Source organism: Stegostoma tigrinum, chromosome 22 (genome assembly GCF_030684315.1).
Source record: "Stegostoma tigrinum isolate sSteTig4 chromosome 22, sSteTig4.hap1, whole genome shotgun sequence".
NCBI classification, from domain to species: domain Eukaryota; kingdom Metazoa; phylum Chordata; class Chondrichthyes; order Orectolobiformes; family Stegostomatidae; genus Stegostoma; species Stegostoma tigrinum.
The window spans coordinates 55,299,900-55,327,760 of record NC_081375.1 but is presented as its reverse complement, the minus strand read 5'-3'; the positions used below and the strand labels follow the sequence as shown (position 1 = coordinate 55,327,760).

The following is a 27,861-nucleotide window of genomic DNA, read 5'->3' as shown; positions in this document are numbered from 1 at the left end:
TGTCGCCCTGTAATTCAGGTCTACTAATCCTGGCAACATCCTTGTCAATCTTCTTTACACATTTCCCAGTTTAAATATACCTTTCCCATAACAGACTGACCAAAACTGGACACAATACTCCAAGTGAGGCCTCACCAGCAACTTATACAGCTGTAACATAATGTCCCAACTCCCATACTCAGTGCCTTGACTGATAAATACTTTCTTCACCACCCTGTTTACCTGTGACGCTGCTTTCAATGAACTATGTACTTGTTTTCCTAGGTCCTTCTGTTCCATGACACTCCCCAGGACTGTATAGTTACTGTATATGTCCTACCTTGGTTTGACTTTCCAAGATGCAATGCCTCACACTTATCTGTACTGAATTGCATTTGTCAATCATCCGCCCACTTCCCCATCTGATCAAGATCCCTCTGTAATTTTTGATAACCTTCTTCACCATTAATGATACCCTCTAATTTTGTATCATCCACAAATTTACTAATTATGCCTTGTACATTTGATCCAGATCATTTATGTAAATAACAAATAACAAAGGTCCCAGCACTGACCCTTAGTGTGTGTGTAAAGCACTCTCTCACACCCTGTGAGAGGAGTCCAGTAAACTTAGATGCTGCCAGACCCGCTGCTTGTTTGCAGCACTTTTACTTTTTATTTTAGATCTCCAACATACACAATATACTGCTTTTATTTGAGGACATAAACATCACAGTCTGAGTGAGTGGAAGAGGTCATGGGTTGCACAGTTCTGGTACACTGATTCATAACTCTCTGCCCCTGATTTAGTTCCCAGTACCTCCTATATTTTCCTGTAATTGAAATAATGAGGGCCTGTTTCTATTTCCAGATCTGGGACACAGCCGGACAGGAGAGGTTTCGCAGTGTCACTCATGCCTACTACAGAGATGCTCAAGGTAGGGCTGCAATAGTTGGGAATTGTCAGCTCGCTGGGATCAGGTCCCACGCTCCCATTGTGTTTCCTTAATCAGACCCTAGTGTTGCTGTTAACCTCACATGGTACACCGTTTAGAATCTGGAAGTGTGAGCTGAGGAGAGGGAAAAAGCTGTGGTACAAGCTAGTAACAAGCAAGTGTGCAGTCAGTCCATTCACACGAGAGCTCGTAACATCTTCTTGTATTAATCTGGAAACAGAAAATAAATCCTCTGGATCCTCTTGGGGGAATGCAGGAATGTGAAGTTGAGACACCATTCAGATCAGATTCTTGTAGATCCCATGGCTTAAACCAATTGCTTGGACTTATTTACTGGAAATGACATGTCTAGATTAATGGCTGTCAGGAGTTGGTTTGTTTTGGACATGGAGCCAATTGAGATACAACCTACTGCAAGGGAGAAACTCCCAAGCCCATCCTCCGTCTTTCTGAGATGATTTGTTTGAGGATCCAGTTTGATAACTGAAATGGTGATCCTGTAGTTCTCCTGTAAAACTTCTGCAAAAGTTTCTTCTCAATGATTCTGGAATGAGCTGGATCTGCAAAGGTCCCAGTGAGGACAGCCTGTGTTCAGTGACACCTGTCCTCATGTATACAAGAAGCATTTGGAGCATTTCAAATCTAATGCCTTTCCTTTTGAAACTTGATCAGTTCTGTTTTTCAAAATTAATCTCTAAAGAGAAAGTTCTGTTTCTTTTCTTTAATTGGTTTATGTGTGAGGTAGTATTGAGCAAGATAGATATTTATGCTTCTGTATTTCAAACTTTGTTAAATACCTTTCCATCTTTATCAAATAAATCGTATAATAAATTGACAGTATCGTTATTTATTAATGAAACCTGGTTGATGGATCTTTTTAATTCTAAACTTAACGTAGCTAAAGATATGATTGCTCATATTGGGAACTGGGTAAAACATTCAGGAAATGATGTTGTGATCAGTGGAGCAGTGGATTAGAATCTGTTATCTCAGAAGAAGACTACAAGAAATTTAGTCATATTCGCTTATCTAAACAGGAAAGTGTTTCTATAACTGCGCAAAGGGAGAAAAGAGTAATTCAGGACAGAATAGGGCCCCTTAAAGATCAGCTATGTGTGGAACTGCCGGAGATAGGAGAGATACTAAATGCAGGTTTCACATCAGTGTTTATTGTGGAGAAGGATGTGGAAACTAGAGAACTTGGGGAAATAAATAGCAATATCTTGAAAAGTTCCCAAAATACAGAGGAAGAGGTGCTGGACAACTTAAAATGCATAAAGTTGGACAAGTCCCAGGGACCAGTTTAGGTATACCCTAGAACTCTGTGGGAAGCTAGGGAAGTGATTGCTAAGCCCCTTGCTGAGATATTTGTATCATCGATAGCCACAGGTGAGGGACCAGAAGGCTGGAGGTTGGCTAATGTGGTGCCATTATTTAGGAAGGGTGGTAAGGGAAAGCCAGGGAACTACAGACCGATGAGCCTGACATCAGTGTTGGGCAGGTTGTTGGAGAGGTTTCTGAGGGACAGGATTTGCATGTATTTGGAAAGACAAGGACTGATAGTAAATGTGGCTTTGTGCGTGGGAAATCGTGTCTCACTAACTCAACTGAGTTTCTTGAAGAATTAATAAAGAAGATTAGCGAAGACAGAGTGGTGGACATTGTCTATTGGACTTCAGTAAGGTCTTCAACAAGATTCCACACAGTAGAATGGTTAACAAGATTAATCACGTGGCATATAGGGAGAACTATCCATTTGAATATGAAATTGACTGGAAGGTAGAAGACAGAGGGTGGTGTTGCTTTTCAGACTGGAGGCCTGTGACCAGTCATGTGCCACAAGGATCTGTACTGTGTCCACAGCTTTTCATCACCAAAATAAATGATTTGGATGTGAATATAGAAGGTATGGTTAGTAAGTTTACAGACGGCATCAAAATTGGAAATGTTTTGGACAGTGAAGAAGGTTATCTCAAAGTACAATGGGACCTTGAACACATGGGCTGATGGACCATGGAGTGGCAGATGGAGTTTAATCTAGATAAATACAAGGTGCAACATTTTGGTAGGGCAATTCAGGACAGGAATAATACACTTAATGGTGGGGTCTTGGAGAGTGTTGCAGAACAAAGAGACCTTGGAGAGCAGGTTCATATTTCCTTATAAGTGTAATCACAGGTAGACAGGCTATTGAAGACAATTGGTATACTTGCCTTTATTGGCATTGAGTATAGGAGTTTTGGGGCAACACAGGGCATTGGTCAGGCCACTTCAGGAATACCGGATTCAATTCTGATCTCGCTGCTGTAGAAGGATGTTGTGAAACTTGAAAGGGCTCAGAAAAGATTTACGTGGATGTTGCCAGGGTCAGAGGGTTTGAGCTATAGGAAGGGACTGAATATGTTGGGACTATTTTCTCTGGAGCATCAGAGGCTGAGGGGTGACCTTATAGAAGTTTATAAAATCATGGGCTGCTTGTATAGAATGAATAGACAAGGTCTTTTCCCCGATGTGGGGGAGTCCAAAACTCAAGGGCATAGGTTTAGGGTGAGAGGGGGAAAATTTATTAGGAACCTAAGGGGCAACTTCTTCACACAGAGGGTGGTGCATATATAGAATGAGCTGCCAGAGGAAGTGATTGCTAAGGTCCTTCTCCAGAGATTTAAATTCAAATCTGTCTCTCTCCCATGCACATTTCTGAGGGCGTCTGAGAACCAGGGTGAAGGCATGGGAGTGGTGAGGCAGTGGGAAGCAGGGGTGTGATAGGTCTTGGATGCCTGTAACATTTCAATATCCTGCATTATTTCTATCAGACTGGCAGGTAAATGTTAGGGCTTTAATCTAGAACCCGCTAATTGCTCAGCATGTTTACACAAGGAAGGAGTCGGAGTTCCCAAAATGGAGGCAGTGAAATCCCCAATTTAACCTAATCCCAAGACCTATTCCCAGGATCTGCTAGCTAATGAGATCTGACTCAGGCCTCAGTAAGATCTGAGTTGGAGTGGGCCACACCATGTGTGAAGTTGGTTAGTGGCATTGTTAGCGTGAGAGAGGAAGTGAGTTTTCTTTTCTTGTTTTCTTTATTCATTCACAAGATGGGGGCATTGATGGCTAGACCAGCATTTATTGCCCATTGTTGTTAGTTGCCTGGAAGGCATCGAAGAGTCAACCAAATTGCTGTGGGACTGGAGTCACATGTAGACCAGGCCAGAAAAGGATGGCAGTTTCTTCCCTAAAGGACATTAGTGAGCCAGATGGATTTTTCCGACAATGGACTTATGATTATCATTAGACTCTAAATTCCAGATGTTTTTAAATTGTATTCAAATTCCACCATCTGCCACGGTAGGATTCAAACCAGGGTCCCCAGAACATTGTCGGGATCTGTCAATTAACATTCCAGTGATAATACCACTGGGCCTCCCTATCCTGTGATGGTATATATCACAGGGAGATGGTGGCCTAGTAGTTTTATGTGCATCACTAAACAATTGATCTAGAAACCCAGGTAAAGCTCTGAGAACCACAGGGTTGAAATCCGACTGGGACAGATGGTGGAATTTGGATCCAATAAAATAATCTGCCATCAAGAGAACAGTGATGACTACGAAATAATTGTCAGTTGTCAGAAGAACCCATCAGGTTCATGAATATCATTTAGGGAAGGCAACTGCTGTTGTTACCTGGTCTGGCCTACTTGTGGCTCCAGATCCACAGCAATGTAATTGACTCTGAACTGATCCTGTGGGATATTGGCGATGGGCAATAAATCATATCCCATGAATGAGTATGCTCTGCCAGTGGTAGCAGCAGGAGGACAGATGATGGGAAGGAATGGCTTAAGACAGTTAAACTGAGCTGAGTTATTTACAGCGGGAATCAGAAAGAGAGATCTGGACACATGCTGAGACAATAGAAAATGGTCTCTGAGCATGGAGGACCACAGGGTAACAGTAAGCCTCAAAAGGCTGAAGTAAAGACAAAGGACAATGTACAGCTGACCATCTGCAAAGCAAGGCAAGTGCCTAGTGCTCAATTTAGGAGCTGGCTAGATTAGATCAAAACTACTATAATATCAGTTTTCCCCCAGTGCTAAACTCACTCTAATATCAGCATTTCACCAGGTATCAAACACGCTCTGGTATCAGCATATCGTCCAGTATCAAACACGCTCTGGTATCAGCATATCGCCCAGTATTAAACACGCTCTGGTATCAGCATATCGCCCAGTATCAAACGCACTCTGATATCCAATATCGCTCAGTATCAAACACACTCTGATATCGGCATATCGCCCGGTATCAAACACACTCAGTTATCAGCATATCGCCCAGTATCAAACACACTCTGACATCAGCATATCAGCCAGTATCACACACGCCCTGGTATCATCATATGGCCCAGTATCAAACACACTCTGGTATCAGCATATCACCCACTATCAAACACACTCTGATATCCAATATCGCTCAGTATCAAACACACTCTGATATCGGCATATCGCCCGGTATCAAACACACTCTGTTTGATACTGGGCGATATGCTGATAACAGAGTGTGTTTGATACCGGGCGATATGCCGATATCAGAGTGTGTTTGATACTGAGCGATATTGGATATCAGAGTGCGTTTGATAGCAGAGCGTGTTTGATACTAGGCGATATGTTGATACCAGAGTGTGTTTGATACTGAGCGATATTGGATATCAGAGTGCGTTTGATAGCGGGCGATATGCTGATAGCAGAGCGTGTTTGATACTAGGCGATATGTTGATACCAGAGTGTGTTTGATACTGAGCGATATGCTGATAACACACTCTGATATCAGCATATCGCTCAGTATCAAACACACTCTGGTATCAGCATATCGCCCAGTATCAAACACACTCTGATATCAGCATATTGCCTAGTATCAAACACGCTCTGGTATCAGCATATCTCCCAGTATCAAACACACTCTGTTATCAGCATATCGCTCAGTATCAAACACACTCTGGTATCAGCATATCGCCCAGTATCAAACACACTCTGGTATCAGCATATCGCTCAGTATCTAACACGCTCTGGTATCAGCATATCGCCCAGTATCAAACACACTCTGGTATCAGCATATTGCCCAGTATCAAACATGCTCTGGTATCAGCGTATCTCCCAGTATCAAACACACTCTGTTATCAGCATATCGCTCAGATTCAAACACGCTCTGGTATCAGCATATCGCCCAGTATCAAACACACTCTGGTATCAGCATATCGCCCAGTATCAAACATGCTCTGGTATCAGCATATCGCCCAGTATCAAACACACTCTGATATCCAATATCGCTCAGTATGAAACACACTCTGATATCGGCATATCGCCCGGTATCAAACACACTCTGTTTGATACTGGGCGATATGCTGATAACAGAGTGTGTTTGATACCGGGCGATATGCCGATATCAGAGTGTGTTTGATACTGAGCGATATTGGATATCAGAGTGCGTTTGATAGCGGGTGATATGCTGATAGCAGAGCGTGTTTGATACTAGGCGATATGTTGATCCCAGAGTGTGTTTGATACTGAGCGATATGCTGATATCAGAGTGTGTTTGATACTAGGCGATATGCTGATAACACACTCTGATATCAGCATATCGCTCAGTATCAAACACACTCTGGTATCAGCATATCGCCCAGTATCAAACACACTCTGATATCAGCATATCTCCCAGTATCACACACACTCTGTTATCAGCATATTGCCCAGTATCAAACACACTCTGGTATCAGCATATCGCCCAGTATCAAACACACTCTGGTATCAGCATATCGCTCAGTATCAAACACGCTCTGGTATCAGCATATCGCCCAGTATCAAACACACTCTGGTATCAGCATATCGCCAGGTATCAAACACACTCTGGTATCAGCATATCGCCCAGTATCAAACACACTCTGGTATCCAATATCGCCCATGATCAAACACACTCTGATATCAGCATATCATCCAGTATGAAACACATTCTGGTATCAGCACATCTCCCAGTATAAAACACACTCTGGTATCAGCATATCGCCCAGTATCAAACACACTCTGACATCAGCATATCGCCCAGTATCAAACACACTCTGATATCCAATATCGCTCAGTATCAAACACACTCTGATATCGTCATATCGCCCGGTATCAAACACACTCTGTTTGATACTGGGCGATATGCTGATAACAGAGTGTGTTTGATACCGGGCGATATGCCGATATCAGAGTGTGTTTGATACTGAGCGATATTGGATATCAGAGTGCGTTTGATAGCGGGCGATATGCTGATAGCAGAGCGTGTTTGATACTAGGCGATATGCTGATATCAGAGTGTGTTTGGTACTGAGCGATATGCTGATATCAGAGTGTGTTTGATACTGGGCAATATGCTGATAACACTGTGATATCAGCATATCGCCCAGTATCAAACACACTCTGGTATCAGCATATCGCTCAGTATCAAACACGCTCTGGTATCAGCATATCGCCCAGTATCAAACACACTCTGGTATCAGCATATCGCCTAGTATCAAACACACTCTGGTATCAGCATATCGCCCAGTATCAAACACACTCTGGTGTCCAATATCGCCCATGTCAAACACACTCTGATATCAGCATATCATCCAGTATGAAACACACTCTGGTATCAGCACATCTCCCAGTATCAAACACACTCTGGTATCAGCATATCGCCCAGTATCAAACACACTCTGATATCAGCATATTGCCTAGTATCAAACACGCTCTGTTATCAGCATATCGCCCAGTATCAAACACACTCTGGTATCAGCATATCGCCCAGTATCAAACACACTCTGGTATCCAATATCGCCCATGATCAAACACACTCTGATATCAGCATATCATCCAGTATGAAACACACTCTGGTATCAGCACATCTCCCAGTATCAAACACACTCTGGTATCAGCATATCGCCCAGTATCAAACACACTCTGATATCCAATATCGCTCAGTATCAAAAACACTCTGATATCGGCATATCGCCCGGTATCAAACACACTCTGTTTGATACTGGGCGATATGCTGATACCAGAGTGTGTTTGATACTGAGCGACATGCTGATATCAGAGTGTGTTTGACACTGGGCGATATGCTGATAACACACTCTGATATCAGCATATCGCCCAGTATCAAACACACTCTGGTATCAGCATATTGCCCAGTATCAAACACACTCTGGTATCAGCATATCGCTCAGTATCAAACACGCTCTGGTATCAGCATATCGCCCAGTATCAAACACACTCTGGTATCAGCATATCGCCCAGTATCAAACACACTCTGATATCAGCATATTGCCTAGTATCAAACACGCTCTGTTATCAGCATATCGCCCAGTATCAAACATGCTCTGGTATCAGCATATCGCCCAGTATCAAACACACTCTGGTATCAGCATATCGCCCAGTATCAAACACACTCTGGTATCAGCATATCGCTCAGTATCAAACACGCTCTGGTATCAGCATATCACCCAGTATCAAACAGACTCTGGTATCAGCATATCGCCCAGTATCAAACATGCTCTGGTATCAGCATATCGCCCAGTATCAAACACACTCTGGTATCCAATATCGCCAATGATCAAACACACTCTGATATCAGCATATCATCCAGTATGAAACACACTCTGCTATCAGCACATCTCCCAGTATCAAACACACTCTGGAATCAGCATATCGCCCAGTATCAAACACACTCTGGTATCAGCATATCGCCCAGTATCAAACACACTCTGGTATCCAATATCGCCAATGATCAAACACACTCTGATATCAGCATATCATCCAGTATGAAACACACTCTGCTATCAGCACATCTCCCAGTATCAAACACACTCTGGAATCAGCATATCGCCCAGTATCAAACTCACTCTGTTACCAACATATCGCCCAGTATCAAACATGTCTGGTATCAGCGTATCAGCCAGTATCAAACACACTCTAGTATCAGCATATCGCCCAGTATCAAACACACTCTGTTATCAGCATATCTCCCAGTATCAAACACACTCTGGTATCAGCATATCTCCCAGTATCAAACTCACTCTGTTACCAACATATCGCCCAGTATCAAACATGTCTGGTATCAGCGTATCAGCCAGTATCAAACACACTCTAGTATCAGCATATCGCCCAGTATCAAACACACTCTGTTATCAGCATATCTCCCAGTATCAAACACGCTCTGGTATCAGCATATCATCCAGTATTAAACACACTCTGATATCAGCAGTTTACCTGGTATCAAACACACACTGATATGGGATGTCACCTACTACCAAACGCACTCAGACATTGGTCATCACCCGCTCCCAAACACTCTCTGAAATTGGGTATGGCCAAGTATCAAACACACGCTGATATCGCATATCACTCAGAGCAAACACACACTAATATCACATATCGCTCGGTATCACACAAACTCTGATATGGGATATCACACAGTATCAAACACACTGTAATATGGGATATCACCTGGTGTCAAACACACTCAGATATTGGATATCACCTGGTGTCAAACACACTCAGATATCGGATATCACCCAATATCAAACACAACTTGTAGAATAATCACAAGGTCAAAGTCTGTTTTAAAACCACGCCTGGAACAAGATTTAATTTTAGTAGGGTTTGCTTGAGGAGCAGAGTGAGTAAAAAGGAAGATTAATTGATGCTACATTATGATTGACCAGTTATTAAACTCCAAGAGTTCAGTGTTGTTCTGGAGGTTGTGATGAAACATCGAGGTGATCAAGGGAAACCTGTTGTTGCAGTGAGATGAGGTAAGTTTGTGTATTTTGTGAAAATTGGAGAAAAACTCCATCATTGTCAAAAAGATAGCTTGCTTGAAGGAGGAAATCTGACAAAGCAAGAACATGAGAAATCTACTCGAGCCAAATTCATCCTCCAGCCTCAAGTGAAATTCTAAAAGAAAGTGATTGTTTTCTAGAAAAACACAATCTCCAGCAGAGCAACGTGAGCACCTTATTGATTTAGACAAATCAATCAGTGTCCAAGTCCCAGCTATTGCATGATGTTGCTCAGCAATTTCAATATTCACTTTTGACTCAGTGCAAGATGTTGAGGGAGCAGAGTAAAGTGAATGAAATGGAAGCAAGCAGCCAGACAGCAAACACAAGAAGACCAATAGATTACGGCAAAGAAAGTGGAAAAGAAAAATAAATCCTTTGCTCCTTTCCTTATTTCTTGACAAATTATGATATTTTTGCTGAACACCTATTAAAGTTCTGGAAAAATAATTTCCTTTCACACATTAAATGACTCTGGAAATATTAGTCATTTTGTTTTAAATACCATTCCTATTGTATTATTCTACAGATCTCAGAAAGACACTAACTTTTAAGGCAGTTAGGTGATATCACAACATGTGGCACTGCAGTATAAAAGGTCAGTCAGTTAAACCTGTCAGTGTCTCAGTCAGTCAGTCAGTCAGTCAGTCAACTCTGCATATATTGTAATAGTAACATAAGTAGATAACCTCGACTATACCTAAGTCTGAGATGCTGTATACATAATTAGTTGTTAATAAATGTCCAAATATCTGTCTCAGTAAGAATCTCTGTAGCTTATATGACTTGAGCTAATATATAGAAAATGACATATCAGTCTCAGTAAGAACAACTTTGCAATCCATCCTGTTAAATTTTAAAGTATTGTTTATGTTAGTTTAGTTATCTTGTACTCTGGAAAGTTGTGTACTTGCATCATTTTAGATTTGATGTACAAGTTGTTTTTCTTTAAAAGAGGTAAGAGTGCAGTATATTTGACAATTTCTCGTAATGCTCGCACTGTTGTCCTCTCAGTTGGAGCAATGTAAATAAGGACAGTTCAAGAATAGCTGCCAGCAATTGAACATGTTTTACTCTTGTTCAGTAAAATGCACAATATCTTAGCAACGATTTCCCATTTTAAACATAGTCCCATAGCCACCATTTCAAACTTCTACATTGGCATTTACTCTGAAATGTCTTCCCCACTCTTCATTTAATCTTGGATGACAATTTTAGTCGATCCGTTAGCTCAGAATTACCTCTCCATTGTCTGCTACAGCTCCTGACAACAACTCCAGCCAACAACCGGGTACTGAGACAACTTCAGGCTTCCCACAAGGCTTCTCATCCACTTCTCACAAATCACTCTATGTTTTTTCCACACACACAGGAGAGAATTTTTGAATATTGAAACAAAACCTGGAACAGAAATGTCAACTAGCTCAAGTTACTTGATGACAATTGATGCAAGTGGGTTTTCCTCTTTAATTTCACAATTTCTGCCCCTTTACTTCTTTGCTAAGATATTGAATGGTTGCAGGCTAGGTTTCATGGGCACTACTGGTACCTCCCCTCGGTGCCCAGTTTTCATGCTTGATCAACGACAGTCCATGCTAATTATCCATTTGGCATCAGAGGCATCACCTATTGATGGGCACCTCACCTGACCGGTATTTTATAGGTGGAGGTTATTGGCAGGGAGTCAGCAGTTAGAATCCTTGCAGATTGTTTAAACTTCCCAACCTGTGTACTGAACCCATCAGCCCTGAAACCTGTTAATGTAGTTTGGTCTGATTGTTGGGAGTCCATTAGCTTGATTGACCAAATAGCTGGTTTGCGCAGCAGAATGATGCCAGTTGTGTGGGTTCAATTCCTGTACCAGCTAAGGTCATGATGAAAGCCTTGCCTTCTCAGTCTCACCCCTTACCTGAAGCATACTCACCACCAGTCACCACTCTCTCTTTAATGAGAGAGAGCAGCCTATGGTGACCCAGGACTACTCAAGTTTCACATCTCTCATAGCTTGGTCTCACCAGCTCAGCTATCTCTTGCCAAGCTCCTTGACTTCATTCTAACCTAGATACTACTACAACACCTTGCATCTCCATATTGCCTTGAACCAATGTAGAATGGTCCACTTGGCACTGCACAAACAGAATTTGGAACCAGGTTACATCAGGAGATATTCGGACTGGTGACCAACGGATTGAACTGTAAGGTGTGGGTTCATGTAGAAAAGCAAGCTTCAGAGGTGTGAGGAGGACATTCCAGAACCTAGAAGCAATGACAGAGAATCAGGAATGTTCAGGGACATAGGAACATAAGAACTAGGAGCAGGAGTAGGCCATCCGGCCCCTCGAGCCTGCCGCGCCATTTAATAAGATCATGGCTGATGTTTTTGAGACTCAGCTCCACTTACCCACCCACGTACCATAACCCTTAATTCCTTTACTGTTCAAAAATTTATCTAGCCTTGCCTTAAAAACATTCAGCGAGATAGCTTCAACTGCTTCACTGGGCAGGGAATTCCACAGACTCACAACCCTTTGGGTGAAGAAGTTCCTCCTGACCTTAGTCCTATATCTGCTTGCCTTTATTTTGAGGCGACGCCCTCTAGTCCTAGTTTCACCTGCTAGCGGAAACAACCTCCCTGCCTCCACCTTATCTATTCCCTTCATAATCTTGTATGTTTCTATAAGATCTCCCCTCATTCTTCTGAATTCTGAATAATCCCAGTCTACTCAGTCACTTCTCATAATCAAACCCTCTCAACTCAGGAATCAACCAAGTGAATCTCCTCTGCACCCCCTCCAGTGCTAGTATGTCTCTTCTCAAGTAAGGAGACCAAAACTGTACACAGTACTCAGGTGTGGCCTCACCAGGACCCTGTACAGCTGCAGCGTAGCCTCCCTGTTTTTAAACTTCCATCCAGGAAGCCAGGATCAAAGCAACCTCTGAATGTTGGGGTGTGGGAGCAACTATAGAGCTAGGGAGGATGAGGTGATGGAGGGATTTAAAATCGAGGGTGGGAGCTTTAAACCTGAGATGTTGTTGGACTGGGAGCCACTGCAAATTTGACAGTGATTCTAATGTCATGTTGTCAACTGATCATGGGAAGGGTGGTGGGAGTGTTTGACTGCTGCATGCTGTAAGGGTTGGATGGATAGTGTCTGAACATGACTGATTGGGACTGAAACTCTCCTCTCTTCCCACAGCACTGCTGCTGCTGTACGATATCACAAGCAAATCGTCATTCGACAACATCAGGGTAAGATGCTTTGAATTTCATTTGGGGAATTCAGATGGTGGACTGATCCTACATAAATAATGCAAAAGGAGAATCCATTTCATACAGTGTGGAAGCTGGCCATTCAGCCCATATGAACTCTGCAAAGAATATTCCACCCAGATCCACCATCCTACCTTATCGCTGTAACCCTGCATTGCCCTTGGCTAATACATACCGAGCCTGTACATCCTTGGACACTATGGGCAATTTAGCATGGCCAATCCACCTAAACTGCACATTTTTGGTCTGTGGGAGGAAACCGGAGCACCCAGAGGAAACCCCCGCCGACACGGGGAGAATGTGCAAACTCCACACAGACAATTGCCCAAGGGTGGGATTGAACCTGGATCCCTGGTACTGTGACGCAGTAGGGCTAACCACTGAGCTGCCACCCACTTTCCTTCTTAACTCATTGCCCGCTGTTTTCACCATGGTCAGGCTGGGATTCGTGTAGATAGGTGGTCACAGGGCCTCTTCTGTTATGTATGATTGAATGACTCCAAGCTTCATCATTCATTCACCTTCACAAACCAAACGTCAGCTCAAGACAACAAGCTTTTCTGTGAACCTGGAGGTCATGGGTTCACTGACCCATCCTACAATTATCAGTATGTAATCCAGGCTTCTGAGCCAGTACAGCACCAAGTGAGTGCTGCACTGTCGGAATCATCACCTGTCAGCTGAGACCTTAAGGACACACTGCAGTGACAAGCATATAATCTTCGATTTTCACTTTAGCGCAGTATGGACAGGGAAAGCATTAAACCAAGCCCCAAAACCCCAAGCCCCAAGCCACAAGCCCCAAGCCTCAAAACTCACAGTTATCACGGAATTATTACTGCACAGAAGGAGGCCATTCAGCCCATTGTGCCTGCATTGACTTGATTATCCAGTCTGATTCTATTACCGAGCACCAACCTCCTGCCTTTTCCCCATATCCCCGCATTCCATTACTGCCCAAGAAAACTTATCAATGCCCTCACAAATACTTGAATTGAACCTCTTGCTGCCACATTTTCAGGCAGTGCATTTCATACCTTAACAACAGTTTTTTTTTCTCATATCACTTTAAATCTGTGCTCTCTCACTCTTTTCCTTTCTCCGTGTCCACCCAGCCAGTCTGCACATGAATTTGAAAACCCCTTTGAAATCTCCTCTGGGCCCTCTTTTCTCCAAGGAAAACAGTCCCAACCTCTTCAATCGATCCTCATAACTGAAGTTTCTCAGTCCTGGAACTATTCTTGAAAATCAATTCTACACTCTCTCTGGTGCATTCGCAGCTTTCCTATAGTGTGGCACCCACTTCTGTACGCAGTACTCAAGCTGGGGTGAAATAAGTATGTGTTCAACATCATCTCCCAGCACTGGACCCTGAGTTGGAGTAGCACGGAGCAAGTGAGTATAAAAACCCCATGGCTCAATTTCAAAGCAGGGCAGGTTGGTCCTGGCCAGTATTTAGCCCACAACCAATGTCTGGTCCATATCACATTGCTGTTTGTACTGTGTATAGATTGCCAGTCATCCTTCCTATAGTGACAACACTTCAACAGTTCACTAAAGAGATGTAAACTATTTCTGAACATTCTAAGATTGTGAAAATTGCTATATAAATTTACATCTTTCTTTAACTTTCAAATCTGTTCTGTCACAGGGACTGAACACCCTGGACTCCTTGCCTTACTCAGTTTTCCCTTCTCCATTCAGTGGGTTTTGACAACCCAAGCCTGGTGCTGCCCATTGATTTATCTTGCACTCTCTCCTGCATGCTGCCAATCTTGTTATCGCCCTGCTCTGGGTGGCCCTCGGATCAAAAATGGCAGCTTCTGGAATGAGCAGAACAATTAATTGAATGGATGTGGCTGTCTGACTGTATTGTTATTCAGAAAGAAAGAGCTTGCATTTATATAGCAACTTTCACAACTTCAGGGTACATCTAATGCCTACAAGTACTCCCACCTTCAGTTAGAATACATCCAGGAAGGGCCATGCCCTTTGTTAGAAAGAAAAATCACATTTTCTTTGAACGTTTCTTGGCCATAAAACATCCCAAAACGCTTTACAGTCTATGGGATACTTTTTACAGTGTATGATAAGGACAACCAATTCATGCAAAGCCACCTCCCACAAATCGCAAAATGATAATGATCAGATGATTTGTTGATTTGCAATGTTGATTGAAAGATAAATTTTTGCCAGAATACCAGGGATAGCTGCCATGACTTTTGCTGAAATAGTGCTGCAGGATTATTAATGTCTAACTGAGAAGTAAGGTTGGGTCTCAGAGTAACATCCCTTCCAAAAGGTGGCAATGCAGCACCTCCTCAGCCAGTACATTAGCCTTGATCTTCCGTGCACAAGTCATAGATTGGATCTTGAACCCAGAGTCTCTGACTGAGCACTAAGAGTGCCACCCACTGAGCCCCAGCTACTGGTGTGCATTGTCCTCTCAGCTAGAAAGTGACCAGGAGGGTCCCTGCACACCTTAATCCTAATGTGTTCAGGAAGAGCCTTGTTCTCCATTAAAACCTGCCAAAAATGGCCCCTGCCTGAGATGTAAGCTGTCTCTTTTTCAAATAAAGTGCAGCTTCAGTTTTTATCTCTAATTAACTAGTCATTGCTGTGAATATGATGATGTGTGGAGTTAGCAGTCAGGCTGCTTGTTAGAGACGAGCTATCAGCGTTAGCTTGAAAGGCAGAAACAATCTTTGGGAAATGTTAAGAATTCCAATTGCACTAAGAGACAACTGTTATTATAGTTTGAAATAGTGCCATGTGCCCAAATACATAGATACAAGAACAGACATCCAAGCACAGGGCCCTGACCACTCTGCTCTGCTCCAGTTTTGGACTGGAATAAGGCTCTTCAGTGAACCCCTGACCTAGTGGACTATCAGAAAGGATTTGGAGCTTATGAAAACTGAGTCCACAGCTCTCACTGGGGGTTCGATGGGACCAGGTACCTTGGTATCTGCTCTTGATCACGTCCAATGGCTATTGCTGTCACATGTGAGTATGTGGGTATCAGGTTGTTCAGAAGGAATGAATTCATTCTGACAGACTTCATTCTGCAGGCTCCTTTGGTTAAATGGACTATCAGACTTGGGCTAGGTTAAGATGTCAAATCCAACCAATTGGCAAAGGGAAAGAGAGCTATGGAGAGTTAATCTGGGATAGAGAGCCAGATCCTGTCTTCAATGAAATCTAGTAAATTGCTTAAACATGGTTTCCCTTTCAAAACCATGTTGACTATTCCTGAATACTTTGAGCTTTTCCAAATGCCTCATTATAACCTCCTTAATGATCAACTCTAAATCACCCCCATGACAGACATCAAACTAGCTGGCCTAGAGTTTTCAGTTTTCTGCCTCTTTTCCTTCGAAAGAGGAGTTATATTTGTCACTTTCTAGTCTGATGAGGCCTGACCAGGGTCCATTTGTAACTTTGGAAAATTTCATACCAATGAATCTTCTACCTCATTGACCCCCTTTGAAGTCCAATATACCCAGGGACTGATGAACTCATAGTTCTATCAGTATGCTCTGTATTACTTCGCTAATGATTATAATTTTACCAGGTTCCTCTCCTCCTTCCACCACTTGATCTACTGGGATTTGTTTTATATTTCTATTGTGAAGATAGAAGCAAAAGTATCTATTCTTTAGATCAGTGATAATGGGAACTGTAGATGCTGGAGAATCCAAGATAATAAAATGTGAGGCTGGATGAACACAGCAATTGTGCTCCTGAGATGCTGCTGGGCCTGCTGTGTTCATCCAGCCTCACATTTTATATTCTTTAGATCACCACTGTTATTATCTATTAGCTCCACATTCCCACGATTTAGAAGAACAACACTCACTTTTGCTTACTCTTTACCTTTATAGATATCCTGAAAACTACCTGTTGTTACAGTTCTAGCTAGCTTTCTCTCATACCCTAATTTATTAGACCTGATTAACCTGTTAGTCGGTCAGTGCAGTGCGCTAGATTCTGACTAGTCGTCTGACCTACCACTCATTTTTGCATAAGTTTATGCATTTTTCTTAAGCTTGATCATTACGGGAACTTCTTTAGTTAACCACAGGTCCTCGCCTTAGAATTTTTCTTTGTATTCAGAATGTACTTACTTGGAGTATTGTGAATTTCATATTTCATGTGGCCCGTGACCAGCAGTGTACCTCAAGGATCAGTGCCGGGTCCACTGATTTTTTTGTCATTTTGATTTGGATGTGAACGTAGGAGGTTAGGGATAGTAAGTTTGCAGAAGATACCAAAATTGGATAACGAAGAAGGCTATCTCTGAGTACAACTGAACTTGAATCAGATAGGCCGAGGAATAGCAAATGGTGTTTGATCTAGGTAAACGTGAGGTGCTTTATCCAAGTGTAGTTCAACAGGGAGGAGTAATGATTCATCAGCTCAGGGTGGATGGTACGTGGTAGTCAGCAGGAAGTTTCCTTGCTCATGTTTAACCTGAAGCCATGAGACTTCATGGGGTCCAGGCTGAATATCAAGGAGTCGCAGAGAAACTCCCTCCCAACTGTATTCCACTGTGCTGCCACCTCTGTTGGATCTGTCCTGGTGGTGGTTCAGAACATGTCCAGGAATGATGATGTTGGTCTTCGGGACATTATCTGTAATGTTCTGTGAGTATGACTATATCAGGCTGTTGTTTGACTAGTCTGTGAGACAGCTCTCCCAATTTTGGACAGTAGACCCCAGGTGAGCATTCAAGATGGCGGCAGAGTAGGACTCCTGAGCCCGGGGTTCATCCACTCAATTTGCATTTCTTTCCTTTCTTTTCTCTATTCCTCTTTTCTCATTTTATTTGCTTCCTTTTACTTATGGAAGAGCTTAAATAATGGCGATGGCAGTGAGGTGAGCCAAGCGGGGACTTGTGGTGGAGGCATCGGAGGCAAGTCTTGAGTTCCCAGCAGCTTGCGCGTCGACAGGATGAATCCGGCGCCAGCTCGCAGCAACTGCAGCAGAGGGGAATTTAGATTCCCCGTGGCATCTGCGTCCAGTACAGACTCATGGGGGTGGCTGCAGATGGGGGTTTGTCCCTTGTGCAGTATTGGCAGCGGCTCCATTGGTGAGATGGATCCAGAGCGGACTTTTGGCGGGAGCAGGTGAGTCAGGCTTGGGCCGGTCCAGGACCCTGCAGCATCAGTGGCAGCTGTGTTGGCAAGGCCCAGCGAGCACTCATTGCAGTGGCAGTGACAGTGGAGGGGAGATGGCACAAGAAAGAGGCAACTCTTGTTCCAGCTGTGAGGGCAATTGTAGCTGCTTGCTCCAGGACCATGGCTGGGCACTTAACAAGAAGGACTGTAAAGTTGAACTTTATTTCTTTATTTTTCTGTCTTTATATTCTGTTGTGGTTTATTTTTCTGTGTTTTAAGATGGTGCTGGAAATTGGTGACACTCTGCAGCACTTGTTGTAGTGATTGTAACAAGGTTAATCAGAAAGCCTTCATGCAATATGAGTTCCCTGATAGGGGCTGTTAACATGATCCAATCAGGGACCCCTGGCTGACAGATATAAACAAGATACACACTTTCTGTCCACTCCGAGAACAGCTCTGAGGGAGCTGGTCAGTATGAAGGACGTGTAAACAAAGGGTTAACTGGTGACGGGATACTGGCCTCAGTGGAGTTATTTCACTTTTCGCTGTATGTAACAAAATACACATGATAATAAATAAATCAACTGTTAGTAAGGATCGACAGGGCTGTTTCTGTCATTGTCTTTTCCGGTGCCCAGGTGAATGTAAGATAATCTGTTTGGTTCCAACTCTTTGTTGAGACTTTATAGTGATTAATAAAACTGAGTGGCTTGCTAGGCCATTTCAGAGGGCAGCTGAGAGTTAACCACATCCCTGAGAGTCTGGAATCACATGGGGAGGCAATGGCCTCATGGTATTATCGCTAGATTGTTAACCTAGAGACCCAGGTTCTGGGGACCAGCATTCGAATCTTGCCAAGGCAAACGGTGGAATTTGAATTCAGTAAATATCTGGAATTAAGAATCTAACGATGACCAGGAAACCGTTGTCAATTGGCAGGAAAACCCATCTGGTTCAATAATGCCCTTTAGGGAAGGAAACTGCCATCCTTATCTGGTCTGGCCTACGCATGACTCCAGACCCACAGCAACGTGGTTGCCTCTAAACTGCCCTCTGGGCAATTAGGGATGGGCAATAAATGCTGTCCTAGCTAGCAATGCCTTCATCCCATGAATGAATAAAAGAAAATAAAACATTTAGACCAGACCAGGTAAAAATGGTAGATTTCCTTCCCTAAAGAATAATAGTGAGCCAGATTGTTTTTTCCCGACAATCAACAATGGTTTCATGGCCATCAGTTGATTCCTAATTCCAGAAATTCTTCATTGAATTCAAATTCCACCATCAACCGTGGCAGGATTCAAACATTCTCCAACGTGGTAATGAACAAAAACATCGAGAGTTGTGTCTTCCAATCAGTTAATGCTGTCAACTATGTGTGTTAACTGTAGATTAACTTGCTGACTGTTCAAGCATGATCGACCTCATCAGCACGATGAATTAAACTCTTCCCAGGGTCAAGTGTCGGTCTTAATGTTCAATGCAGCATCACTGGTAATTGTCAGACTCTTTTGTCATTCCTGTCTCACCGAATGAGGTTTTTTAAAAAAACTTTTATTTTTGAAAGACAAAGATTGGGCAGAACCCTTGAAAACCTCTCATATGCCATGTGAATGAGCCACATGCCCAAGGATTGATCTCCTGGTTAAGCAGAACTCCCAGCCCCCTGTAAGAAGAGGCAGGCAGTGTGAACACAAAACTCAGATTATCCAACCTACTACAGATTATAGGCAAAAGAGAGAATTGAATGGGAGACTCGAAGCCATTTTGCAGCATCAGGGAGAGAAGATGGAGTTATGACTATTGATAAAATTTATGATTAGTTGATATTTGTGCTGCTGCTGTTTATCCTGGGGGTAGGCAGTTCCATCTTCAAATTGTTGAGAGGGTCAGATAAAAAATGAGATTGAGTTGGAGAGGGACGAACAGTCTTGATTTGATTCAGGGAGCAGGGAGTGTGCAGAATAGAGAACTAGAAACTGAAGAAGACTATTAGTTTATGACAGGAAATAGGGTTTTGAATGCTGTTTGCGTCTAACATTGTGTAAGCATAGCACTGGTCAAGTTAATATTGGAAATGTCAAGGCTCATTTGGAATGCTTCATTCCACAGGATGATGCTTATTGACATAGATGTGACGTCAAACAGGCAGACTGAATGAAGATAGGCTGTAGAAAATCAATTGTGTTACAGCAGCAGGTTGAGGTTAGAGAGCTACAGATCTCCCAATTCTCTCCTCCTAGCTTATTACTTAATGAGCTGTAATAATATTTGAAGCAGTGAACTCTCAAAATATCATGTTAGGTTCTCTTTATCTGTTTTGAAGCAACAGTGCTGGTGAGTCAGACTGTTTTAGAAGCCATGCTAAATTTAACCACTGATTCTCCTATACCTGATAGACTGTGATTGACAGCAACATCCACATTTTCATTCACCTTCTTCCCTCTGAAAGCTTCTTGCTCTCTTTAGAACAATTTGAGGCCTTTCAGTCCTTTGATCTTGCTTCTTTATGTAATTAGATATCTACAGATAAGTATTTAACCTATTTAGGCACCTTGGCACCACAATCCATGAGGTCATTGTCCAACAAGGACAATGGCTATCAGTTTTGAAAGGTTCCAATGACCTTCAGCCACCAAAGTGTTTTGTGGGAGAGATGTCCTGATTTCCAAAACCTCTTGGTATGAAGTAAACTGACCTGAGCACCTGAAGTAAACATCACCTGAAATGGATCTTGTGTTTAGATTGGGGCCCAGGAAAGCTTGACCATATTGACACCTTTAATCGTCTTAAACATCTCCACTAGTTCACCCTGATGTGCCCTCTGGTCCTCCAAATTTAAACCTTATGACCCTGGTTTAATTCCAGTCAATCCACATAGCACGTGTTCCAAGTCCAGTGTATTGTATCTGGCACGTTGTGCCCAGAACATAAACTGTAGGCATATATTTTAGTATGACTATGCTGGGGCTTTTGATTGGGACATCACAGAGTGAGATTTACTCTGTATCTAATCCCATGCTGTCCCTGTCCTCAGAATTTATTTTCAGTTTAAAAGAGTAGAGAGGAGCTTTAATTCTGGTTTAAAACAGTAGAAGGAACTTCAATTGTTAACCCTTTATCTGCCCCCTCTCCTCCTCTCCCTGTCGTGCCTTTGCTGACTGATTTAGCTTTCCAAAGTTTGCTGTCACTGCAGGCAGGAACTGCCACTTAATACTTGTGTATGAATCTCAGGAGTGACTTTGGACTGCCACTTTGCCACTTCTGTTTCCTAAAGCTGGTGAGCTTTTATTTAATTTTTAAAATCTGATGAACATTTCTCTCCGTTGCATTTTCTCTCAGGCCTGGTTAACGGAGGTACACGAATATGCACAACAGGATGTGGTCATCATGTTGCTAGGTAACAAGGTGGGTACTATTTTGAATGTCATTTTCCATTACATTACAGTTTTAATAAAGTGTCACATAATTGAAACACTGACTTGCTTTCATCATTTCCAAAAGGAATTTATGCAAAGGTTTTAGTTCTGTAGAAAGGCGTCACGATTAGGCCATGATAAGTAGTGATGAACATGGGCACTGCAATGAGGAAGTCAGTAAGTGGTCCTAACTGACAGCTTTGAGATTTAAACTGGAAGCCAATGAGGTTTTAGAGTGGCCTGTACCTTCCTCTATGGGTAAATAGTCTGAAACACTCACACAGAGATGGGGTTTGGATGTGGAACTGTTAGTGCCCAGGCACTGCAACATCTTCAACCAGCAAGGATGGGATTAATATACATTAGTGGGTGACAGGAGAATGGAGAGAAACCCTTATACTATGCCATGACAGTGTAAGAGGAGAATGGCTCATTGGCTGGTGGTGTAATAAATCAGGACTGAGTGCGGTCTGGGGTTTAACCCCCCAAAGCTGAGGCTTGTTGTCAGAAGTCTTCATCATCTTGTTACTGTATTCTAAAATTCTCACAGATGTTAATGTGCACTCATTTCCAAACTTCAAAGAATCTTGTACAACATCCAATCCTTTCGCCCATTCGCACAATCTCTCTTTCATAGTATCTATTCCTCATCTCCACTCCTTCAAGACACAGTGTTTGTCATTAAATAATCTGACATATTTCCAGTGGTTACCAGCCTCCTGGACTAACGTGATTGACTATGGAGATGCTAGGGGAGGGTTTACATTATCTGTTTAAAATCAAATCAATATAATACTCAAAGATAGTGGGAACTGCTGATGCTGGAGAATCTGAGATAACAAGGTGTAGAGCTGGACAGCAGGCCAAGCAGCATCAGAGGAGCAGGAGAGCTGACGTTTTGGGTCTGGTCACTTCTTCAGAAATGCCATTTCTTGTTATCTAACCTTGTTATCTAACACAATACTCAAAATGCTTTCTTCCACTTGTACATTCTTGTATCTCCATCCACACAGTATGTTTGACCCTCAATCTTCCTCACAGACCTTGATACAGTCTGTCACTTGTACTTGATCATCACCATTTTTTGACCATAACCTTCTCCTGACCATCACCATCTATTGATATCATCTGGCTCCTTGAGCTTGACCAGTTTGAATCATCAATTGTCACATTAACATGTCCAGTTGAAACACACAATGTTCATCCAGATTGTTCTATTTTCTCATCGCAGGCTGACATAACCAGTGAGAGAGCCATCAAGAGAGAAGAAGGCGAGAAATTGGCCAGGGTAAGCTGAACGCACATGTACCCAGGGAAGTGTAGTTCTGCCATACAACCCACTCTGACAATGTGAAATTGACGAGTTGTCTCGGAGGATAGCACCTCCTAAATCTGAGTTAGGAGATTGGGGGTTCAATTCCTAGTCCAGAACCCGGCCAATTAAATCGCTGCAGTGCAGGATGAGAGACTGCAACACAGTCAGAGGTGCAGTCTACTGCATTGCAGCCTGGTCTGTGCTCTTGGAGATGTGAAAATCCCTTGGCATTATGTGAGGAAGAGTCGAGGAGTTTTCTCCAGTGGCCTGCCAAACATCTAACACTAAAGTAGCGTCATTAATAAGATATTAATTGGTATTTGTGTTATCTTGCTGCACAGAATTTAGCTTTCATGTATCTTGCATCACAATAGTGACTTCACTTGCACAGGATTTTATTGGCTTTGAGGAGACTTGCAATGTCTGAGAAAGTGAAAAATGCTTAGAAATATTTTAATTGTCTGTTCAAAACCCTATGGATCCACTTCTGAAACCCACACATGTGCCCTGCCATGTGTGCCAAGGTGGGGACCAAGCTTGTTGCCATTGTAAAATCAGCTCCTGGATCTAAGCTCATCTTACATCATGCTGATTGTTATATGACCTGTCCTTTCAGAATCAGGAGATACTGGCACCACTGTGTGACACACTGTGACAGCCCATGTAGGATGTGTAACTTATCCATGCTCTGATCCTACAATAATAATGTGCCTGTTTCCGACCCACAGGAATATGGAGTTCCTTTCATAGAGACCAGTGCCAAAACTGGTATCAATGTTGAGCTGGCATTTCTGGCTGTGGCTAAGTAAGTTTGGATTTGATTTGATGTTGATTTATGGGCCGAAAGAACATTCACTGTCAGAACTAGAGGCTGTTCAGAGTGAGTCAATAAGGGACAACCAGATAATTCAACCGTTTTTTTTTGTGTTCATTGTTCAGCAATGCTCAATGTGAACTGAAAATGGATCCATTCCAATGCCTGGTTCCATCAGTCTGTTCCCATGGTCTGGGTTCTCAATGGATTAATGGGCTGGGAAAGGATGGATTTGGAGAGAGTATGAGGCAGGTACAGGGCTATAATAGAATGGATACAAGCAGCAGGTTCCCAGAGTTGGATGGGATGTGGGGTTGGGGAGGGATTTCAATAAACGGACTGCAGTAACAATACATGTCCTCTCTCTCACTCCAGGGAGCTGAAACACAGATCCGTCAACCAACCAAATGAACCCAAATTCCGAATCCACGAGTACATCGAATCTCAGAGGGAAAAGTCCAGCTGTTGTGGCTTTGAATAAGGGGCTGTTCTGGTTGGAGGACTCAGGGCTCAGAGTAGCAATCGGCTTAATTGATTGGCTCTGAAAGATTAGTGAAACATGCACTATTTCTAAATTGGCAATCATGCTCAGCAATGTACCCACCCAGTACCCATCTTGTACCTGTTGGTAGCACTTAATGCCCATCCAGTATCCTGTGCCTGTCCTGTATTCATCCTGTACCTGTCCCATATCCATACCTCCATCCCATGTATGTGCCCCTGCCCTGCATCTATCCATGCCTATCTCCTACTGGTTCTGTTTCCCATGTCTGCATTATCCATATCCATCCTATACCAATCCCATCCATTACCAACCCTGTGCCCATATCTATCCATGCTCTTTGCAGACCATTCCTGCCCCATAGCCACATCCAAACTATTCTACACCCAAATCCTGTATCTATCCCTGGTTAATATGCTTTCTGTGCCTGTCCATTCTGTATCTGTACTATGTGACGTGAGATCTAGAACACAAAAACAGATTCTATGCTAGTTGGGATTTCTGCACCTCCCCTGGGATTCTGAGAGATTCTGGATCCAGGAAACTCTCCCGCATCCTGATTGCCCAGCTTGCTGGAGGTGAGCAGGATCCAGCAGGTTTGTCCTGTAATGGGAATTGTTATGACAGATATCTCTTTAATGGTTACTGGTATTTTATCCCTTTCTGATATCACCTCAAGACAGGCGGATGCAACCTATCACTTTGGTCTCCACACTTAACTGCTCCTTCACAAGCGAATTATTGACCATGATGCCCCCCCACCACCTCCCTTCACCATCCACCTCTCAGACTCACCACTGTCCATACTACCCACTGTGTCCCTGTGGAGCCTAACAGCATCCAGGCCAGTGCAGTGGGTACCCACTGGGTTCTACGGGTATCAGGTGCCCTTTCACTGACCCTGCAGGTCTGAGATGGAGGTTGCTGTCAGCTTAAAGCCCTGTTCAGTCCCCGGCTTTCCTCAGCTCCCACTCAAACCCCTCCAGAGCTGTCTACAACTGAAGCCTTGGAGTTTCACAACATTACTGGAGCAGGGACCCTCAGCACGCGAACTGGATGGTCCAGCTGGAGGGATCCAAGGACAATGGGTGTTCAGGGATGATAGCTGGCAATTCATACTCACCCGTGCCCCTCACCATGGATCTCTGGCTTCGAAAGGGAAAGCAGCAGAGATTGATTGGCATCAAGGGGTAGGGAATAATACTATTGAACGAGATGATGAGCCATGGTCTAAATGAAATCTGCAGCAAGCTCGAAGGACCAAATGGCTTATGCCTGATCCTATTTCTTGTGTTCATGTTCACCCAAGTGACACTAGGTCAGGAAGAATTATGTCTGCTTTGGACTAGGCTTATGGTGTCCTGAATGTGGCATACAAAATTATCAGTGACCTAATCAAGATGTTTAAAGGAATTGAAGTGATAAATGGAGAGAAACTGTTTCTTCATTCTTGGGGTGATTCCAGAATACAGGAGGACAATCTTCAAATTTGAGCCAGCTCACTCAGGGCTGGTGGCAGCAACCATTCCTTTCTCACAGAGGGCAATGGAAGTCCGGAACCCACTCTTCCAAAAAGTTGTGGTGGCTGGAGGCAGGTGTCAACTGAAAATTTCAAACTGAAAGCAATTTATTTTTTGGTTGTTGTAGATCAGCCATTGCAGATTTGAGGGGCCGAATGGACTTGTTCTGTTCCAATGCTGCCTGAAAGTTTAGTTTTTACCAGCTGCCCATTCTCACAGACACACAGACAGCACTGGCCATTGGGTTTCAAGCCATGTGGATGCGGAGCAGCTTAGATCAGAGATTTCCCTTCTGCCCCAGTTTGCGTGGGACATAGACTGATGTACACGACCACAGTACAAGTTAACCCTCTTCCCCAACCACCATCCCATCCACATATTCAGTGTTTATGAAGGCCGTGTAGAGATTGTGATGTACTGTGCAAACCGGGGCAAAACAGACAGTTCACATGCCATCTTGCTGTGCCCTCCTGTTATGCCATGCTGTTCTGTTTTTAAGCATGATTTTAAAAAAAGTCACATGTTTCTTTCTGGGTGGCAGGGGAGGTGCAAGTCAGCTGATAGGCATTTTATACATATCTCTAGATGCAGCTTTTTAATCTTGGGATGAAACTGTACATAAAAGAAAAACATTTGCTTTGTACTGGGTAATGAGATTACTGTTCCGATGTATTATTTGTTTCACTGAAAGTTTCCTCAGTCGTGTAGCTTTTGAAAAAAAAATATTAATTGTGCCTAAGACAGAGATTGATGTATTAGAGTTTCCAGGCAAGCGTCCTTTGACTTATTTATGCCAAAAATGGAGGTGTCCCTCACATTACGGGTGTTAGCCCATCCTTGACATCTCCCCACATTGTCACAGAAGAGCCCATCTCTGTGAAGTGGTTTATCAGCCTCACCCCACCCTTCCCCATCAATCATTCCTTCTGCTATTTCAGCCTTCAGTTGTGCTAAACTCACTCCTACCCCCTGATGTCAGGGGTCCTCACGTCAACCTGTCACTCCGCTCCTGGTCCATGGCCAAGTTTAAGTTTTGTTAGTTTAGTCATGAAGAGAATTGCTTCCAGTGATCGAGGGCCAGAAACCAGAAACAGAGATTGAAAGTATTGACAAAAGAGGGACAAGAATTCCTCTTGTACGCAGTAAATCATGCTGACTGGGAATAAAGATGTGCCAAAAGATCATGGAAACAGGTTCAACAATTGCATTGAAAAATGGACAAATACTCGATGAGAAAAATGTGTGCCAGGCTTTCTGGAAAGACCAAAAGAGGAGAATAATGAAATCATTCTTTCAGAGAGCCAGAATGGACACAATTCCCGCACCGTACGACTCTAAACTGAAGAGCAGTAGTTAGCCAGCACCCAGTTTGTGATGTAGTAGCAGTGATTTGTCAGGGCACACTGGCTGAGAGAAAATCTCCACAGTGTGAGGTTCTGAGAAAGACTGAGTTAAGGAGTACCCAATGCGATGATACTCTGTCCTTAGCTGGTTTGCTTCTGAACCCTGTCAATAAATAATTTACCATCCCCAGACTGGACCATTCCAAAGATTCCCAATCCTGTTTGACAAATTTATTCAAGATTTTTGAGGATGCAATGAATAAAGGGGAGTCAGTAGATAAAGTGTGCTCTGCTCGAATATCCAAACATCACTCGATAAACTCTGTGCAGAAGTCTAATACATGAGGGCTAATGGTGTTGGAGTAAAATAGTTGCATTTATAGAGGTTAGATTAGGAAGCGGAGTGTAAGCATAAATGGAGCATTCAAGTTGCAGGCACAAGGATCAGTGCTTAGGTACCCAGCTATTTATAATCCAGGTTAGTGACTCAGACAGCGAGTAGTGTTTGCTGATATGATTCAAGGAGGAAATGTAAGTTGTGAAGAGGTCACAAAGATTAAGAAAAGCAAAATATCTTTTAAAATTCATCTGTCTGCTGACCTACCACATTTCTTAGAGGAGCACTCACAAGTCTGTCCAAACATTTCATTATCAGTTTTATGAATTTTAAAAATATTCTTCTTTTCTGATATGATGACCAAGGAGAATGATTTCACACTTCCTCACTTCATCCCCTCTCTGTCACCTTGTTGCCTATTCTCTT

General features: G+C 43.0%; 1 protein-coding gene across 3 annotated transcripts in view; it reads left to right on the top strand.

The window, feature by feature from the left end:
- The window catches only part of LOC125463819 (ras-related protein Rab-37-like), a 278,826-nt gene extending 251,330 nt beyond the window's left edge, over nucleotides 1-27,496 (top strand). For all 3 annotated transcript variants that reach the window (XM_048555564.2, XM_048555566.2, XM_048555565.2), the window contains 6 exons: nucleotides 851-917; nucleotides 12,989-13,041; nucleotides 21,528-21,593; nucleotides 22,836-22,892; nucleotides 23,648-23,724; nucleotides 24,109-27,496. In XM_048555564.2, coding sequence (XP_048411521.1) covers nucleotides 851-917; nucleotides 12,989-13,041; nucleotides 21,528-21,593; nucleotides 22,836-22,892; nucleotides 23,648-23,724; nucleotides 24,109-24,214 — 426 coding nt within the window. In that variant the 3' untranslated portion in view covers nucleotides 24,215-27,496. The remainder of the gene's footprint in view (nucleotides 1-850; nucleotides 918-12,988; nucleotides 13,042-21,527; nucleotides 21,594-22,835; nucleotides 22,893-23,647; nucleotides 23,725-24,108) is intronic.
- Nucleotides 27,497-27,861: the final 365 nt, after the last annotated feature.